Below are 19,769 nucleotides of genomic sequence, written 5' to 3'. Positions count from 1 at the left end.
GAGTTGCAAAATCCTATAAAATCTCCTCTTAGGTCCAAGTCATAACATAGTGGTGCCTCTTCCCATGTTCCCTTTAGAATTTGGTAGAGTTATTAAATTGAGAATGTAGAAGTCTGTGGCGGAGAATTCCTAGCACTCACAAGCAAGCTGGAGGCAAGAAGCATGTACCCAGCCTATTGCCAGGAAGTCTGTCATTTGTGATGGCTGCCCTATGTATTTGCTGACCTCTTCTTTTTGTTGACTTGGAGGTTCTGTTTGGAATTGGCACTTGTAAGAGCTGCAGTGAGAAGTGTTGCCCTGTCGTTAATGCATTCAGTGCTGGCTGCCAAGTAAAGGAGAGAGAATGGAAAAATACTCTTTTTGTTTCAGTATAGCAGCTTAAGAAAGGTCAGCCTTCATGTGTGAGAAGCTGGGATTTTTATAAGGCATCTTAAAATGTGTTTGAAGTTTCAGTGCTCTTTCAGGATCCAGTCATAAAATCCTAATGAAGACAACTGACAACATAGTCAAATGATAATCAAATGTGTTGGATTCCCCCCAAAACAAACCCCACGTTTTTGCATGCCACTCTGGCCCCAGTTCAAATGGTCGTATAGGCAGTGGGGGTCTGACAGCACTTCTGAGAAGAGCAGCCATAAACCAGCAACTTTGAGAGGTTGACTGTGGGCCAATAAGAATTTATACCAGAAATTTGAGTTTTCTGGTTTGTACATTGAAGAGAACAGTAAAAATGTGCTTTTCCTCTACATTACTTCAATTCTTTATTTTGATGCATGAATTGCCTATTGCATGGAGTTTAGTTCTATGGCAGCTGTGGTCTTTTTTTGTTGAAGATTTATGTTCAACTGATCTGGAAAATATTGAGGCAGATACTGTTAAGGAATGGATTACTTCACCGAAGTCAATGGATTAGACAGTAAATCACAAACTGCAGTGATGCATAACTACCATTTGCAAAATTCCAGGTGGTATCCAGTGACAAGAGAGGAGGAGACATAGTAAGTACTGTAAGTGTGGTTCTCCAAGTAACAGTTAGCATCTGGAAAGATTCAGTACTGGAGAAACTGGTCATGAGGAATTTTGAGAGAGAACATAACTTTGCTGAAATACTGTTCGTGTATACTACACATAAACTAGCATGTGTTGCGCTTTGGGCAGTAGTTATGTGCAGCTTCAGTTAAACCATGTCATGGGTTACTTTCAGGTTCATGACTGATAATTCTATGCAGCAGCTAAATTACTGCAGCTGAATCTGCCAGAATTCTTCTGTCAAAGCCCCTGTTGTAAAGGTTCATTGCTGTTGAGAGATGACTCAGGTCAACAAACTGAAACTAATATTGTGGGAATTTCTGAGTTTACAGTAGTTATGACGTGGATCATTTCCAGAAGACAGCTCAGTAAAGGGACTTGGCTAAAATTTACAAGATATTGGTTCAATTTCTGGCTTTTACCACATGTTACTTGCTCTAAGACCTTTGAAAAGTCATTTATGCTTTGTTCTGTAATGCTTTTTGTGACAGCAAGCAGTCTAAATATTGTAAGTGAACATGTATTTATGTCACTTCCAAACACACTGATAATACATACAAATACATTCTATCCTTACTGCAAATACTGCAAGTGGAAATTTTGCACCTGAGGTTTGGTTGCTGGGTCTCTCTTTCTGTATGTTTTAGGCTAGAAGTGTAACAGTAATTCCTGCTACTGTTTCCAGGGGATTCTTGATCTTTACAGATTTAGTTGGGATGGCCAATATAGGTGGGCTTTACCCTGGTAAATGTGGAAGAATGCTGAGAGCAACTATGATGAACAGAGATACAAGCCAAACGTAGTAGGCTTATAACTAAGGACTAATGAAACTGGGATGGTTACTGCCCTACTTCTATTCATCCTTGCAAGTAACATTATTAAATATATTTTATTCAGGTAGGACTAACAGCCATCCCAGTTGCTGTGCCATCTATCATAAAATGTTTTCTGTTCTGGAGAATTTAAGTAGGGTGACAAAGATGCTGGCCTAGATTGCTGTCAATTACTCCTCCTTTCCTCCCTGCTGTTTGCTGCTTGAATTCCTTTTAATAACATTATTAAAACCTGATAACTCATTGTCACTTGTTCCCCATTAAACCCAGCTGAGCAGTATTGATTTGTAACAAATGCAAATTGATCCGTTAAAGTCAGTGTCGAATCTGACTTGACAAAACCTGCAGTTTTAAGGTTTCAGAGCAGGTAATGTGGTTTATTTTTACATTGTAAAGTGCAGAATAGACACACAATGCTTTTCAAGTGACTTTCAGCAATTAATAGCACACTGATTTATTTGCATATCCAAGGAAGTGTTCTGTGCATTTTGATATTATAAAAATATGTATTGATTCACACCATTGAAAATGCATTGTAAGCTAAGAAATTCTTCTGGTTTTGGCCTTCAGAACTGTCTAGCATCTCACAGAGCCTGACTGCTGCTTTTAATTGCGCCCTGAACAACAGACTGAACAGACATGAAAAATTATAATTGCTGAGCTCTTTATGTGTGAGTTGATAGGTGTATCTGCAGTCAGGAGACTGTGAATATGCTGCAGTTTGTCATCTTAGTTTAGTTCAGTGCAGTAGCCCTTGACACTTAGTCAAGAGAACGGCTTCCCACAGATGATGAGATGTTCTGATACTATACCATGATGGTGTTGTAACATGTTATTACTTAAGATGAACTAATCTTCACTATCTTTTGTTTATGTTCAAATTTAACTAGTAAGGCTGGCATTCGAGGTGTGGGCAGAAATGGAGTACCTTCTGCAGAATTAACTGATATGTTAAAATCACAGTTATTCAGAATTACCTTTTCTGTGGGAAATCTTTTATGAAACTGACATTTTAATCCCACTTTCTAAGCAGAACTATTCACTATCCATTTAGCTGACCAATTTTTAACCCAGTGGTTAATTTCAATCAGACTTGGATGTCACACCTTCTTAGGTATTAGTCAAGTAGCCATTAGGCAAAAATCCGTAAGCTTCACTAGTTCTGATGATCAGGTAATGAAGCTTAGGAAGCAATTTAGATAACCAGTTTAACAACTTCTTTTCATTGAAAATACTAGTTTTCCATTCAAAACATGATCTTGTGTGCAGAGAGTTTTGAAATTGACTGAAGAAAGGTGTACTTAAAATAGCAAGTTTTTTGGTTCAAGTATATGAAAAACATTTAAATATCAGAATCTTTAAATAACTTTTTTAAGGCTTACCTTGGTAGATAAAAAATTGGCAGTTTATATTTTTTTCATATTGAGAATTTAAAGAGAAATTGTGATAAGGCATTAATTGAACAGTTTTTCTTAAGATCTCATCAGAATTAGCAGAGAAATCTACTGATTGTGTGGATTTTAATGGTGCAAAGCCATAAATTAATTCAAATCACTTAAAAGTTGGCCCAGTTTTGCCCTCCTTGGTATATGCCAGTTTTTGGCAAATATAACCACTGATTTCAGAAGATAATGTATAATGCACACTGTGGGATGGAAAGATTACAGATCACCGAGCATGACTGACTGCAGCTGTCATAAGGAATTCAATTTAAGGTTTAATCCCAGATAACTACATTTGTGAACTTGTGCAAAAAACTGTCAGAAATATTGGAGGATGATGCTGGTTTTTTCCTGAGCTACATGTACTTTGATTTGTGTGACCTAACAAAGCATTTTCACCTCTCTAGTTTAACCTTTGACTATATATTTGAGTTTTATTTACTCTTAGAATTTTCCTCTTCATAGTGCTGTCTAATCAAATAAAAATACATTACTGAGGCTGTAGTTAATACCTTAATCTTTTAGGCATGGGTTACTTGCCTTTTGATTTCCATCTGCATTTCTGATTTGCCTCCCACTGTAGTGCATAGATGCTCTACCCAGATTCTAAGAACATCTGTATAAGGATATGTATATATACCTATATTATATATAGATGTCCATTAAAAGTGTGATATGTGAATATAAAAATGTGTACATAAGTATACGTTCCGCTTGTTGGCTTTTGTCCTCAAAATGCCTTCTCAAGACTTAAGTTAGATAGCATTACTATTTTTCTGAAAGCCAAGTCTCTTTCTTTTCCCAGCTGTATGTGAGGCAGCCGGGTTTGAGCTCTTTGTTACATCTACATTTTTTAATTGTTATTTTTATAGGCACCAGGCCTGTAAAGTCAGGTCATTTCTTTTTGCTTGCACGTCTTTAATCAGATCATCTACTGGAAACATGTGGGTTTACAATAGAGCCAACTGTAATTGCAAGCTAATCTGCTGATTCTGCACCTTGAGTGCCTTTGGCTGTGTGCCTGATATTACTCTTAATAGTTTGTTAATACCAAATAATGCAAAAACATTGCTTCCTTAAGCACTTAATAGGATGTACTGTAACGGAGATAAATGGCCTGTAGCAGTCTTTATTTGTGTTTTAGGAAAATGAACTGAAGGATGCTGTCCAAGAAAAGAATCGCCTGAGCCTTCAGTATGCAAGTGTGTCCGCAAAAGCACTGCAATATGACCAGGTAACATCATAAACACAAATCTCATACATTCATTTATTACAAAAATCAGGCTGCAGAGTGGATGGAAGTGGATTGTGTAGTCATTTTTTCTGATTTGCTGCTTCTACTTGAGAACAGAAAATATTTTCATTAAAAATTACAAAACATTATTTTTATGAACAAATGTTATTTTCAAGTGAAAATGTAAGACAGACTTCAGAGAGGTACATCATTCCTCTGATGCATATTTTCTTAGTATTGTAAATTGGTATTAGGCTTTGGTAAAAAGGCTTTTGGTGATTTTGATGAGACTTGATTGAAAATTTCTCTTTTTCTGAAAAATACTGATAGGAATGATTTCTTTCTAGGAGGTCTTTTTCCTATCCTTCCACATTTTTCATTTGCATTTTAAAATTTCTTAATAAGATATTGAAAAGGTCTTGCCCAAAAGTCTATTCAGCAGTTATTTCCCGTGTAGCATAGCATAATTGCAGCTATTGCAGATCCTAATATAAAAACTAATTTTATAGCAAAGATTTTTCTCCAGTTCTTTTCTGTGCCTGTTATGGGATAAAAAATATCTTTCTGACTACAGTGTGATTATACCTATGGCAAATACTGTATGGCGTGACTAGCATGGGAGGAGTGGCTGATGTGCTTTACCTCACCACATACGCACTCAGTGGAAGAAACATCATGAACCAGCCACTTTACAGGGCTACATTTAGCTAAAAATAAAAACTCCAATTTGAGATTTCTACAGGGCTTTAAGTGAGTTGCTCGGCAACCTCATTCATATCAGAAGAGCTGTAACTCACATAGGCTGTGATGAAAGCCCATCCTCAAAGCTTGCAAAGCAGTGGTAACTGCTTGCTTTGATATCTCTGACTGGTTCATGCTACAGAGTAGTTCACTGCTGAATTTCCAAAGCAAAGGAGGTCTGATTAAGTCCTTGAGACAATAAGAATTACTAAAATTCATAGATGGCTACGCATGTTCTCTACGTTTTGTGTGTAGCACCTGGTATTGAAGCAGACCTGAAATTTCCTGTTGCTGAAGCATTTAAATTGTTGCAATATAAAAAGACAGTGTGAGAATACTTCATGATAGGAGGAAGCCGTGTGTATCATAGCATTACTTAATTTTATTAATCCATCTGTCTAGAATTGCTCCCTTTCCTAATGTTTTTCTTTTCTCTTTATTTTTGTTTTGCTCTTTACTTGATGAGGCACATAAAGTCTTGCTTGGGCAGTTTTATATTCTAGCTGACACAGGAATAGCATGCAACATTAATGCAGTGAAGACTGAGTATACTGGTGACACTAAAAGTGTTAGCCTTCTTGCTATCAGAAAGTGAAGAATCATGCAGTAAATAATGCTTCATTACAGGTAATGTTTTTCTCTTACTATAGTGAAGAGCTTGAGGTACATTGCAAAACCTAGTAAAAGCAATTTATAATATAAAGGTAAAATATCAACCTTTGACACATTAGCCACTGTCGTGGTTTAACCCTGGCTGGCAACCAAGCACCATGTAGCTGCTTGCTCACTCCCCCCAACCCAGAGGGATGGGGAGGAGGATCAGAAAGGAATGTAAAACTCAAGGGCTGAGGTAAGAACAATTTAATAATTCAAACAGAATAAAAAGGAAAGAACAGTAATAATAACAATAACAGATGTAATGAGGAAAAGGATAAAATCCAAAGGGAAAGGGAGAAAGGAAAACAAGTGATGCACAGTGCAACTGCTCACCCCCTGCTGACCGATGCCCAGCCAGTCCCTGAGAAACAATCCTCAGGCCCCAGCTAACCCACCCAGTTTCTGTACCAAGCATGATATCCCACGGTATGGAATGCCTCTTTGGCTGGTTCCGATTACCTGTCCTGGCTGTGTCCCCTCCCAATTTCTTGTGCCACTCCAGCCCTCTGGCTGGCAGGGCCGAAGAAACTGAAAAGTCCTTGACTTAGTATAAACATCACCCAGAAACAACTAAAACCATCAGTGCCTTATCAAAATAGTCCTCACATAAAAAAAAAAAGCGCTGTACTAGCTACTAAGAAGAAAATTAACTGCATCCCAGCCAAAACCAGGACAGTCATTAAATTAGTCATAAAATTACCTTTTATTATTGTAGTGTCAGAATTTGTCATACTTATATGGGGGTTTGTTTCTTCAAATACTTGGAAGTACTGTGAAAGGCACAGTGCAGCAGTTCTGGATACCTGTACTGCTAATTTAATATCATAGCCTCAGTAAGATCAAAGACTTGCATTAAGTGTACCCTCTCATTTTCAACAATTTTAACAATATGCAATCTTTGCAGTATGCCCTGAATGTTAACAAACCTTATGTTTTCCTTCTTGCATAACAGATTTTCTGAGGGAATTACTTGGGGTTTGCTGTTTGTTTTTTTACTATTCAGAAAGTGTGAAAATATACAACTTTGGATGTGGAGGTTGGAGCAGAATTCTAACAGAGATAGGGCTCAGCCCTGAAGGGGAAAACCTGCCTAAAATTTATTCTTTTTCACCCTTGAGAGCTGGCCTGAAAAACAGGCCAACTTTAAGCAAATGGGACTGGAGGAATATTTGTGCATTCTGTTATGTAGCACAAATAAAACTACTACTCATTTTTACGCAATGTAGTTGCTGAAATTTGACTCTAGAAGGGAGGAGGTACGAGGCTGAGTACTTTTAAAACCACAAAATAAAGCTGAAATTATACATAATTTACCTGATACAGTTTTAGTACTCTGCATAAGAGAAACAAATTTGCATTCCTGGAATGGAGTACTTGTGAAAAGATTTTGTCCCCTTAGGAGTGCTGTGACACTGGGCTTTAGCTTGTTTTCCTGCTCATCTGAATGTATATGGGCTACTGGTTTTGTGTAAAAATAGAACAGGCTTTATACGTTCAGAATTTATTTCCACAATACATGAAATCATACCATTTTCGTGGTAGTTTCTTCATAATGTTTTCTGAACGATGTCGTTGTTTGAGAAATTGGCAGGTCTTTTAACGTCTAGAATTAAGGCAGGTGGTGGGTTATAAGGCTGATAGAGCTTCCCACCAATGAAATAAACTGCTGGTTTGTTCTGGCGTGCTGTTTTTCAATAACTAGATTCTGTTTTAAGTGCTCAGGTAGTGTAAGACACCTTAGTGATATTCTGGCCTTCATAACTGACTCAAATGACAGCACATTTAGTAAGTTTGAAGGTATGGGAAGAAAAAGAAATTGGTTGATGCATCGAACAGAGAAACATCATAGATCAAAATGTTTCCTCTTTCTATCATGAAATTAGAACTGTTTATGATGGCGCTCTATTTAAGTCAACTGTTTTTGCCACTGGGAACATTGATGTTTTGATGTGTTCTGTGTGTAATTCAGATTCATGTATATCCCATATGTTCTTAAACAGCCTATGATAACAAACAGCATTAAATTCACATTTAAGAACAAACATTTTCTAAACAAACAACAAAAAAACAAATTATAGACTTGTCAAGTTTTATACTGCCTTATGGGTTATATAAATGGGTGTATCACAGCATTCTGTGTGATACACAACCTTTAGAGGAGAAAGTCTTGGCAAGAATGCCCTGTAGAAAGACTAAGTTATCAGTGTTGCTGGAAGTAAGAGTAATTATCGGAAGGTGCTTGGTAGTTTTGCTTGTGTTCTTTCCAGCTTGCAACATGAAGATGTACACAGAACTTTGTTTGAAAGCTGATCTGCCAAAAGAAAAAGATAAATTATCAGAACCATTTGTGTATTCCTAAACTTTAATTTAGATATGGACTTTGAGATCCTAAATGAAAGGTTCTGGGACTTTGAGATCCTAAATGAAAGGTTCTGACATATATAAAATATTTACAGTTCTACCTGTCTCTAACTTATCTCTTTCAAAAATTACATTAACAGCTCGATAGGTACCTTTTGTTCTGATAGCTCTTTCACTGCCAGCAGGGAAAAGCACATGGCAGAAAGGTGCTGCACTCACCAGGTCCGCAAAATTATTCAGACTATGACGACTAGTAAGTTTTAGAAAATTCTTTACAAAAGTAGTTAGTTGGTATCAATTGTTTTTAGAAACAGGGAAAACTAAAGCCTGAGAAAAGTTAACCTATTCTTGAAACTTGTTCCAAATATGGTACTTCATTTATCCTCAGTAAATTAACAGAGAATCACAGGCAATAACAAAATTGCATTGTTGATAGTGATACCTCATTGCTTCCTTTTTCCACTCCATTATTCTTCAGCAATAAAAACTGACTGGTCTGAGCAATGAGATACAATACAAAGGATGCAGGAAGTTAATAGAGTCTGTAAATCCATTGTTTAATAGTTTCCTTAGTTATGAAGAAATGAGGAAGAAGAAAAATCTGTGCACAGAAAAAAAAATCATGAGGTTGGCAATAATTGCATCAATTCTTGTGGAAAACATGATTTATTCCATTTCCCTGTTTCTTTTTTCTAGTCCACTGCACTCTAAAGAGCCCTCTTGCAGAGATGAATACAAGGGCTGGCTGCGACCATTTAGATTGTTTGGTCCATGGCAGAATTTGCAAGTTAACAAACTGGAGCCAGAAGGCAAATAGAAAGGCTGAATCAGTTTCTAAAAGATCACTTTAGAAAATGTCCGGGAGATGTCCATGTCAGATATTGCTTAATGCCATTGGTTCTTTAAAAAACCCAAGAAATTACAGTAATTAAAGTGGAAAAAAAGAACTTGTCACTTCCTTAACTGGTTAGAAGGAAACATGAGCTGCACCAAGGTTAAAGGCTATGCTTATCCCAATACTTTGTAGTGCTTTGCCTTTCCTTAGTCAGTAATCCTGTCAGCATTGTTTATGCTTCTGTGCTGTGTTGTGGTTAACAAAGGAAAACAGATGCTTCTTGGAATGCTGCTCACTAAAATATGGCTATTTCTTTTGCTTTCTTACCTTCTATCAACACTGCAGGGAAGTGGAAATAGTATGTGAACGTTATGTATGTTTTTTACCTGGGTGATCATTGCTGGTGGGTTTTCATTCTTATTGTAAAAAAAATGCAGTTTCTGATATGATACAAGCTGTAACAATCCGATTGTTGTACATCAATAGGGGACATAAAGTCATAAAATGATCAGAGATAAAAAATCAAAATTTCAGCTGATCTGAATTGAAGACAGAACTTTTCCGTGTCAGGATGAAGTAGCTTAGTATTGTGTTTTCTTATTCTCTGTGTGTGTTTATGAAGTAGTCGCTATCATTTATGATTCACAAAATCCTGTATAAAAAGACTTAGTCAATACTGAAGTGGTTAAGCTCACACCAAGTAAATTAAACCGGAAAACAAATCCTACTTGGTGAGTATCTGAGCCTTTAAAAACCTTCTGTATGCAAATGTTTTAAGGGAGAGCAAGGGTTTCGTTGCAGAAGACTACCTATTTTTGAGTTGTAGAGACACTGATTTCAAATGTTGGCATAGGTTGATCACCTAAGTTCTGAAATCAGTTTACACTAAGGAATAGTCTTGAAAAATGTACTTGTGAGTTATATTTCTATATATACATTAGAACTTTGTCTCTTTACGTAGCACACCCATGTCTGATGCCTCTGAGATACAGAAATATTAGGAATTGTTTGGTTGTAATTTATTTTGTGCATTATATAGTATATTTATTTAAATTTGCATAAAATATGCATAACTACAGTTTGGTTGCCAGATTGTAGTCCTTGTGGGAAAAAAAATGTTTCATTTAAATTTTTCATTCATACATGTTCCTCCTTCTACGACAAGATGACCCAACTAGTGGATGAGGGAAAGGCTGTGGGTGATGTCTACCTGGACCTTAGCAAAGCCTTTGGCACCATCTCCCACAGCATTCTCCTGGCGAACCTGGCTGCTCGCGGCTGTGATGGGTGTGCTGTACGCTGGCTAAAAAGCTGGCTGGACAGCCGAGCTCAAAGAGCAGTGGTGGCTGGAGTTACATCCCGCTGGTGGCCGGGCACACGTGGTGTTCCCCAGGGCTCGGTGCTGGGGCCAGTTCTGTTTATGATCTGGACAAGGGGATCGAGGGCACCCCCAGTCAGTTTGCAGACGACACCAAGCTGGCGGGGAGTGTTGATCTGCTGGAGGGGAGGAGGCTCTGCAGAGGATTCTGGGCAGGCTGGGCTGATGGGCCAAGGCCAACTGTATGAAGTTCAGGGCTCCGTGCTGGGTCCTGCACCTGGGTCACAACAACCCCATGCAACACTACAGGCTTGGGATGGAGTGGCTGGAAAGCTGCCCGGCTGAAAAGGGCCTGGGGGTGCTGGTTGAGGGCCGGCTGAACGTGAGCCAGCGGTGTGCCCAGGTGGCCAAGGAGGCCAACAGCATCCTGGCTTGTGTCCAAAATAGCGTGGCCAGCAGGACTGGGGCAGTGATTGTCCTCCTGTGCTTGGCACTGGTGGGTCTGCACCTTAAATCCTGGGTTGAGTTTTGGGCCCCTCACTTCAAGAGGGATGTTGAGGTGCTGGATGAGTCCAGACAAGGGGGGTGGACCTGGGGAAGGGTCTGGAGCACAAGTCTGATGAGAAGCAGCTGATGGATCCAGGGGTGTTTAGGCTGGAGAGGAGGAGGCTCAGGGGAGGCCTTATCTGCTCTCTCCAGCTGCCTGACAGGAGGCTGCAGACAGGAGGGGGTTGGTCTCTTCTCCCAGATAACAAGTGACAGGACAAGAGGAAAAAGCCTCAAGTTACACCAGGGAGGTTTAGATTGGATATTAGGAAGGTTGTCAGGCATTGGAACAGGCTGCCCAGGGAGGTGGTGGAACCACCATCCCTGGAGGTTACTTAAAAGATGTGTAGGTGTGGCACTCAGGGACGTGGTTTAGTGGTGGGCTTGGCAGTGCTGGGTTAACAGTTGGACTTGATCTCAAAGGACTTTCCCACTTAGGTGATACTATGAATTTATGATTCTATGTACACAAGACACACACAATTTCCTCAGTGAGCATTCCTTTCCATTTTTTTATGCTTCTTTCCTATTTCCTTCGAACTTTTTTCCCTTTTTCCATGTTAACATGCAGAAATGTTTGTGTCAGATATAGTTCTCCATTAATTAGCTGTTGGGGCAATAATCATGTTTAATTTTTTTCTAGGTAAAATCAGACTATGACCATCTTAGAGAAAGCCTTCTCAGAGTGACCAAAGAACGAGATTTGGCTCTAAAGAAAAAACACCAGCTCCAAGCCAAGCTGGAGAACTTAGAGCAGGTCCTAAAGGTATGTGTAGTGCCATAAAGTCCAACAATCCAGTGCTTCTATTCCTTGTTTAATATTCTTGATGTTGATTCAATGAGTCACGGAAGATTAAGTGCATTCCATACTAGGGGACTGAATGCCCCTATTGTCTGTGATAGAACATACGGAGTACAGTAGGCTACCTGCAAGGGATCTCAAACTGTCAGAGGAGAGACATTTTTACAGATCTTTGTCTGATACTTCATAAGTAATTGGATGTAGGTTTTCACTGCACAGCTATTGGATGTAAGTCAAGATGAGAAGAAATGAATGAGAAGTGACTCTGCTGATGAAGGAAATACGAACAACTGCCAAGATAGTTTACTTTTAAGAGACCTATGCCTGCCAGCTAACTCGATGCAAAATGTTATTGTGGCTTTGTGAAACAAGCTGTAGGTACCAGCTCATATTGCCTGTGCAGAATGCATCCCATTGTCAGGACAGGGTTGCAAAACCTGCTTTTGTCATTAAAGAGGTCTTATTTAGAAAGAATTATAGTGTCTGGTACGTATCTACCTTTCTTTTAACATGCTTCTAGAGAAGCTTAGTATGTTGGTGTCTAGCAGTGCTTTTTTTGTAGATACACAATTGGCTTCATGTTACCAATTTGCTGCTTCCTTTTCAACTTGGAAAAATTAAATTATGCATTTTGAATCATAAATGTATTCTTCTGTAGAGGTTTCACTGTGTAGTTGAAGATGCTGTCCTGCTTGTGTATTCCTGGTTATTGTGTGTAGTGCCAGGAGACAAACTAATTCTATGAATAGTGGAATTCGCCAGATGGATCTAACAGAGAGAAGATCTAGCTGAGATGATGGGGTCAAGTAAGAGTAAAATTCAGTTGGAAAATGGAATCAACCAAGAGATTATTGCTTAAACAGTTAATTCAAGGAGGCAATAATTTGCGTATGTTGAAACAAAGAGCAAAAAATGTTCTAGTGGTGGGAAGGAAACAGTGCTTTGCTAGGAAACAGCCAGATTCCTGAATCTCATTGATTAAATAAAGATGGATGTCAGTAACTTGATAATTCAAACCTGACATTTGTATCAGGAGTAGTGGAGAAGGGTCTGAAAAGTCGGTTACAGAAAATGAGCTGGTATCCAGTGTGATAAGGTAGAGGGAGCCAGTGGGAGGAAGCATATGATGTGGTAGAAAAACAAACTGGTTTGAATGGGCCACTGTTCCCAGGTTTTCTTAGTTGCAGAAAATATGAAAGTTGTAATGTGGAAAACTGCCACCAAAACATGCATTGAAGAGGGTTAAGCAACTAAGATTATTTAAAAAGCAAACAAAACAAAAAAAATCCAAAACCAAACAAAAAAAGCCACAGAGAAAGAAAGAAAGAAAGAATTAATGCAGTTACAGCTGTTTACATCAGCGGAGGAACTGCACTGGTGAGGACTACAGTGAGAATTCTTGAGAGAGAAAACACTTGTAAACATGTGTCTGTAATTCACACCATTCAGAAAAATGCAGGATGTGTTTGGTTAGAATGGAGCATTGATTCAGTGCTGAAACATTTTTGACAGACTGCCAAAGAGCTGCTTCTTTTTCATCTTCTCAGGCCCAAAGTTTTCCTTTTGTCAAAATACTGAAGTGGCTGGTAAAGGAAAGATGGATGCTCTGGGAGTAGGTGAAGATGGAAATAAATGGTCTGAGATCTTAAATGTCAAGCAAGACTTTTCTTCATAGAATGTTTTAATAATGCTAGGAGGCTTCAGCCAATGCTTGTCATAAGTAAATTGCTTTTTTAAAATTTGATTTCTTAATGACTCTGACTTGCATCAGACTCATTCTAAAAGGGGAAAAATAGTTTTGCTTTTGGCTGCGTCATAATAGATCTGGGCTGTTGGAGGTGATTATAGTGAAAATAGCTACCTATCTGTCTGAATTTTGGGAAGGAGGGATTTTATTTTTGGGTTGTTGCACTGGTAATATGTTGCTGAAACTTTATCTCAAGATTTATTTGATATCACTCAAGAGGTGAGGGGAAGGTTTTCCAGCTACAGACGGAAATAAAAGGTGGTTCTAAGTTACGTCCCTCTTGCTAAGCCTCTAAAGAAGTTATCAAAAGTAAGCTGACTACTCTGTAAACTGACTTTATTCCAGCATCTTCTGGAAACATGAGCTGTTGAAATCACATACTAGGCAATGCCAAGGTTAATTAACTGTTAGAGGTATTGTTGCGCAGTGAATTATCAGTGTCCTATTTACCAGTCAATAGGTAGTACTGATAGAATAAGGCTAGAATTATGTGCAAATAAGACATACATCTACTGGGAAAGGAAAACTAAACTGTGTAATTAAATGAGAGTGTGATACACTGTTAACTGTCTTTAGACTAATACAGCTTTCCCCAGGAATAAGTAGGGATGTTTTCTCTAGCAATGGAAGATAATTTACTTTTTCTGTTATTTCTTTCATTTTCTTCTGGGGAATGCAAAACTGTCAGTTCCACAGACATTTATCTCTAATTTGCTCTTTTACTGTAATCCATATGCTAGTGTCTACAGTAAGCAGGATCAACACCTAGAAGCTGTTTTAACAGCTACGGCTTGCCTGTGCCCATCCTGTGTGGGATTCCAGCATGACAGCTGCAGAAATTCACTTCTTCAAGGAGCACATAGTAGAAGGCTAGGAGGAAAAAAAGTCTAGAAAATAAATGAACTGTAAATTCATGGCTCATAAAACATCTGAGGATTAAACTTTGCACTTAAGTAAATTGGTATTAATTCTCATTTAATCAAATCAAAATACGAATTACTATTATCTGGACTCCTATGCTGCTAAGAAAACCCATTTTCATAAACAATTAAACTTATTCCTTGTACCATGTACAGACACTGATTTTGCTAGGCTTGTATTTTTTTTGAACACTTGAAAGTTCTCTAATGATGGACTGTGTTTTCTTTTCCTAAAACAAATTAAAAAACATACTTTCTACTGTGGCTGTAGCAAACAGTGGACATTTCTCCACTCCTCAATTAGGTTATCTACTGACATTTGACTTAATGATTCCTCCAAATTTCTTCTGTAGAGGAGCTGAATCTGATTGACTGATTTTGCTTAACTTCTACTGCAATAATATTTTAACGGCTGTGGGAGAAACAATCTGTAAATCTCACTGTTCTGCTTAAGAACTCCTTCAAAAACTTTCCTTCACTGAAACAAAAATTGTCTGCTGGATATAGAGGTCCTGGATCTTCATGTTCAGTAGTTCTGTCCCTTGAGCAGAACCCTTCTGAGCTGGCAGAGTACCTTGAACAGACTTGAAATCCTAAATCTCTTTTTTAGCACTAAACTATGCCCAAGCAGATGCAGTTAATTCTGTATTTCATGTGTGTCCTCATATACTCGGAGACTAGTAGTTTAAACAATGGTTTGCAGCTTTCCAACCATTGGAAAGTTCTGAGAAATATTTAGTCTCATTTCCTTATCAAAAGAGAAATTCAGTTTCTCCTTTGAGAAAATCAGGATTTATCAACAAAGGAGAAAGGGAAAAATGAATTGCCGAATTAGCTAACTTCTGAGAATCTTCACAGTGCCTCTTACATAGAATAGTTCCGATTTTCTGATGTGTTCAGCCAGCTTTCCCCATTCATTTCACTGTAATGGTGCCCACCCATCTGCAAGCGCAGATGGTGAGTCTTTTGATAAGAGTACTTGGGTGAGAATTAGATTTGCTCCCTATTCAGCATCACCTATGAGTTCTGTCTCATAAACCAGTCTTTAGTACTTGAAAGCCATTGGAGTTTGTTGTAGCATTAGCTAGTTGCATGTTTTAGAACTGTAAAAGTCACTGCTATAGGAAGGAATAGGTTTCTTTGTTTTGTTCGCAGCTGTAGGTAATACAGTGCAACCACTGAAACGGTTGCATCTAGGATGGACTATTCATTGTCAAATCCCCCTGCTGCCCAATAGGAAGCTGGAAAAACAGGAACTGTTTGAGCAGGTCCTGTAAATGCTCTTTCAGGAACAGTTTATACTACACAGCTGTCTAGCTCTAGTTTGAAAGGAAACAGAGATATGCACGGTGTCCCCAGTTCATTCTCTGCTGTGTAGCAGGATTCTTGCCTTGATCTGAAAGATAGGCTGTAACGGTTCCTTCTTCACTTGTTCTTTGAAGAACAGAGCATTATTTGCCAATTGTTCTGAGATATGAAGCCCTTACTGTATTTTTTCTATGTCCTTTAAATGTGGATTTGCTTTTTGATGTTACAGTAACATTATTAGGACCTCTAGAAAGGGTGCAAAAAGGGAAATGCAAATGTATGTGTTTAGAAAGTTCTAACCTGCCTCACATTAAGGACAGCAATAACATGGACAAATGGATTTCCACCACCTATGCAAACCATGGCAAAGTCATCATTGTGGAAGTCAGTCCTGAAGGAAGATGCAGAAAGAATTCAGCAGCTCAGGGCTTTCTCCCTGTTGTTCTTCTAGTGATCTATGCAGTCCTTCTCCACTGCCCTCACCTATTCCTCCAAGGCTTGGAGGAAGAAATTACAGCAGCTGATGTGCCAATAGGAAGCACAAAACAGATTTGCAGACATAACCAATGTGTGAGCAGAGTGGGAGGGGAAGGAATCGCTTCTGGTTTGAGGGAGATTTAATTGCTCTGCCAGGGCAGGAGCAGATGCTGGGGTGAAGAGATCCTTGCTGTTTTAAATACTAAGTAGATTGTGACAATACTGAAATGACTGAGAGTACTTTTAAATTAGCTTAGATGATCAAATGGTCTTTTCTGACTTTAAAATCGGTGAACTGTAGGTCATTAAATATGTGTTTTAGGAAACAGAAAAATTAAAAGCTGGGAAGAATCACAGATCATGTATCACAGTCTGTTTCTTAATTACATTTTATAGATTCACTGTATGGTCACGGTATTAGTTATTTATAGGTTTTTGCAAAGGACTAGAAATGTTCTGTAGTAATTATTTAAAAGTAGTAAGAACTTAGCAGTATCAAAATATGCTGTGCCAAATCTGGTGCAAAGCCTTGAGAGAGTGAGGTGAGACTTTTGTTCTTTTTTTGGTAATTAAAGGTTTTAATTCAAGGTGTGAGAATGACTTGACTGCCTCACCATTTCTTGAATATAAGAAATGTGCTGATGCTCTATCAGTGTCAAGTTTTACATAAGACTTGATGGAAGCTGTTGAGCTCAGTAAATGTAGGTTCATGCTAGTTTAAGTCATGAGTAATGCTAGGTAGAAAATAGGTTATGTTCATTCAGATGAGATGAGAATCAGGACCATTATTTTTGGTCATTATTAAATACTGAGAATAGATATTAACCATTAACAGATCCATTTAACATTTGTACAAAATTCACAGTTCAGAAATGTTTACAGTCAAAATACTGAATCTTCACAAAACTCCTAGAAAACAAGCCATAGTTGAGAGTCAAAACTGATGAACTGGAAAAATCTTTGATGATTTTTGTTGTTGTTTTTAGTCAACACATCAAGTGAAAATAAATAAATGCCTAGCAGAGGCCAAATACAGTATTGGAGAGATTTCTTCTCCCTTTGCAAATGTATCCAGATTAAAAGAAGTCAGCCTCACTGTGCTGTCCCTCTTTCTTATGGGTAACACTCAGCAGAGAGCAACAGCTCACTGAAGATTAGGAATACACTTGATAAAATTTTCTCGTGTACACAATGAGATATTTTGGGCTGTTCTTGTCAATTTTAGCCACTCATTTGTGTTCCCAAGTGCCAATTCCTGATAGGTTTGAGTGTAATAACTCATGGTGCTGCAGATAAGACATTGTGTCTCTGCTCTGAGGATATTATGGGAGTAATGTGTAATTTGGGAAATAAAAATCTTTTAATACCATTTTCAGCGGAGAAGTGATCAGAATCTATAAAGAGATTCTTAACTCCCATTTATTAACCGAATGTTTGAAAGTTATAATGATACTGGGAGAAGAATACTAACCTGTAATGAAAAAGATTCCTATCTTCAAACGGTATCTTGACATTGTTCAGCTTGTGCTCTTCCCAAGAACCTTTCTCATAATGCTTTGAATCATTAGTAGCAACTGTGCTTTAAAAGTTTTTTCTGAGTACTGTATAGTCACTTTTGTCCAAATCCACCTATGTGAGTTTTGCTTTGTCTAATTTGCTATAAATAGGCAGAGATTAGCAAAGGTAAGCTATTTCTTTTGGGTTATTATTTGCAAAACAAATCACAAAACTGTATCCTAGATAAAGAGGCTTTTAGGGAATTGTCAATCTAATTATTTTCCAAGCTTTCATTTTTCATCACAATGCCATATATAAATGTGTGCCTGATGGATAAAATGGGTACTGTTCACTTGTGCATCACAGAGGCCACATTGCTGTCAATGACAAGAGTTATATCTCCCAAAAGAGTTTACTGTCAAAATGCCTGTTTAACACTGGCAATATGCCTCTTTAAGTACCGACTGAATTAAAATCCTATCCAGTTTCCTGCTTGCCTATCAGTGATACTGGATAGCTTTTATGTTGAGATGAACATCTGCATGCCTGGGAATGGCAGCATGTTTGGCTGCAGGTCGGATATGTTAAAGTCTCCTGATATTTTTCTGCTTCCTTTGATACAGCATATGCGAGAGGCTGCTGAACGGCGGCAACAGCTGGAGTTGGAGCATGAGCAAGCCTTGGCTGTTCTCAACGCCAAACAGCAAGAAATTGAACTCCTGCAGAAGGTAAGTGGAGAAAGGGTAAGTCAGGTGAAACAGCAAATTGCAGTGACAGAGCACAGGTCATGAAACAGATCTCCTGGTTTGAAGGAACTTAAACCACAGCCGCCAAACTGGTTCCCATTTTGGATTGTTCTGCATGATTGCTGATGCAGTTGTAACAAGTGGATATTTACTGTTGGATTTACATGACTGTACTAAATGATTCATAAATGTTTATGCTAGTGAAGATTAACCTGACTAGTATACGTAAGTCCTTATATTTCCCAAGAGGGACAAAAGTGATACTAGTACATGTATTTCCTTTGTATTTCCATTGCTTCCCTCTATATTGGGCTCAGGAATATTTGTGCATTCCTCAAGTGTCAGGGAGGAACCCGCTCTTAATTTTATGATAACCAAAATACGGGGAATCCACCATTTCCTTGTCAGTTTGCTGGAACTTAATCATTCTCACTGACGTGCTGATGTTTTGTTACGATTTATTTGGCTTCCTCTTCTAGATGCTGGCAATTCTTACTACTTTTCTCCACTAAATTAGATAAAAGTAAGTCCTTGTCAAGATACTTACACAGCACAGTTGATCTTCTTTTTCATAAATGCATTGGGTTTGTGTTGCCAGGTTTTGGTGGTGGTGGGGTGTGTGCTATAGGGGTGGCTTCTGTGAGGAGCTGCTAGAAGATTCCTCTGTGTCTGATGGAGCCAAATGCCAGCTGACTGCTGGGCAAGGCCAAGCCCATCAGCAACAGTGGTAGAGCTCCTAGGGTAGCATACTTAAGAAGGGGGGAAAAAAACTGCATGAGAGCCTGTAGCTGGAGAGAGGAATGAGAATAGAGGAACAGCTCTGCAGACACCCAGATCAGTGCTTGAGGACTGGAGGAGGGGCTCCAGGCACGGCACCAGAGCAGAGATGCCCCCGCAGCCCGTGGTGAAGACCATGGTGAGGCAGGCTGTCCCCCGAGCCAATGGAGCCCACAGGGGAGCAGACTCCCACCCACAGCCTGGGGAGGGCCCCGCACAAGAGCAGAGGGTGCCCGAAGGGGGCTGTGACCTGTGGGCAGTCCGTGCTGGAACAGCTCCTGGCAGAACCTGTGGCCCTGCAGAGAGGAGGCAGGGCTGGGGACCCTGCGGGGACCCACACTGGAGCAGTTCGTGAAGGGCTGCACCCTGTGGGAGGGACCCACTGTGGAGTGGTTAGTGAAGAACTGCAGCCTGGGGGAAGGACCGGTGCCGGACCAGTCTGTGGAGGACTGTCTCCTGTGGGAGGGACCCACAGCAGGGAGGAGTGTGAGGAGTCCTC

General features: G+C 39.1%; 1 protein-coding gene across 3 annotated transcripts in view; it reads left to right on the top strand.

The window, feature by feature from the left end:
- RIMBP2 (RIMS binding protein 2) overlaps positions 1-19,769 on the top strand; it is a 155,913-nt gene that overhangs the window by 81,829 nt on the left and 54,315 nt on the right. For all 3 annotated transcript variants that reach the window (XM_040601852.1, XM_040601843.1, XM_040601834.1), the window contains exons 5-7: positions 4,449-4,538; positions 11,640-11,762; positions 18,371-18,475. In XM_040601852.1, the coding sequence (XP_040457786.1) occupies positions 4,449-4,538; positions 11,640-11,762; positions 18,371-18,475 (318 nt within the window). The remainder of the gene's footprint in view (positions 1-4,448; positions 4,539-11,639; positions 11,763-18,370; positions 18,476-19,769) is intronic.

This window comes from Falco naumanni, chromosome 1, assembly GCF_017639655.2.
Source record: "Falco naumanni isolate bFalNau1 chromosome 1, bFalNau1.pat, whole genome shotgun sequence".
NCBI classification, from domain to species: domain Eukaryota; kingdom Metazoa; phylum Chordata; class Aves; order Falconiformes; family Falconidae; genus Falco; species Falco naumanni.
The sequence above is the reverse complement of the archived record's forward strand: the minus strand, read 5'-3'. Positions and strand labels throughout refer to the sequence as shown.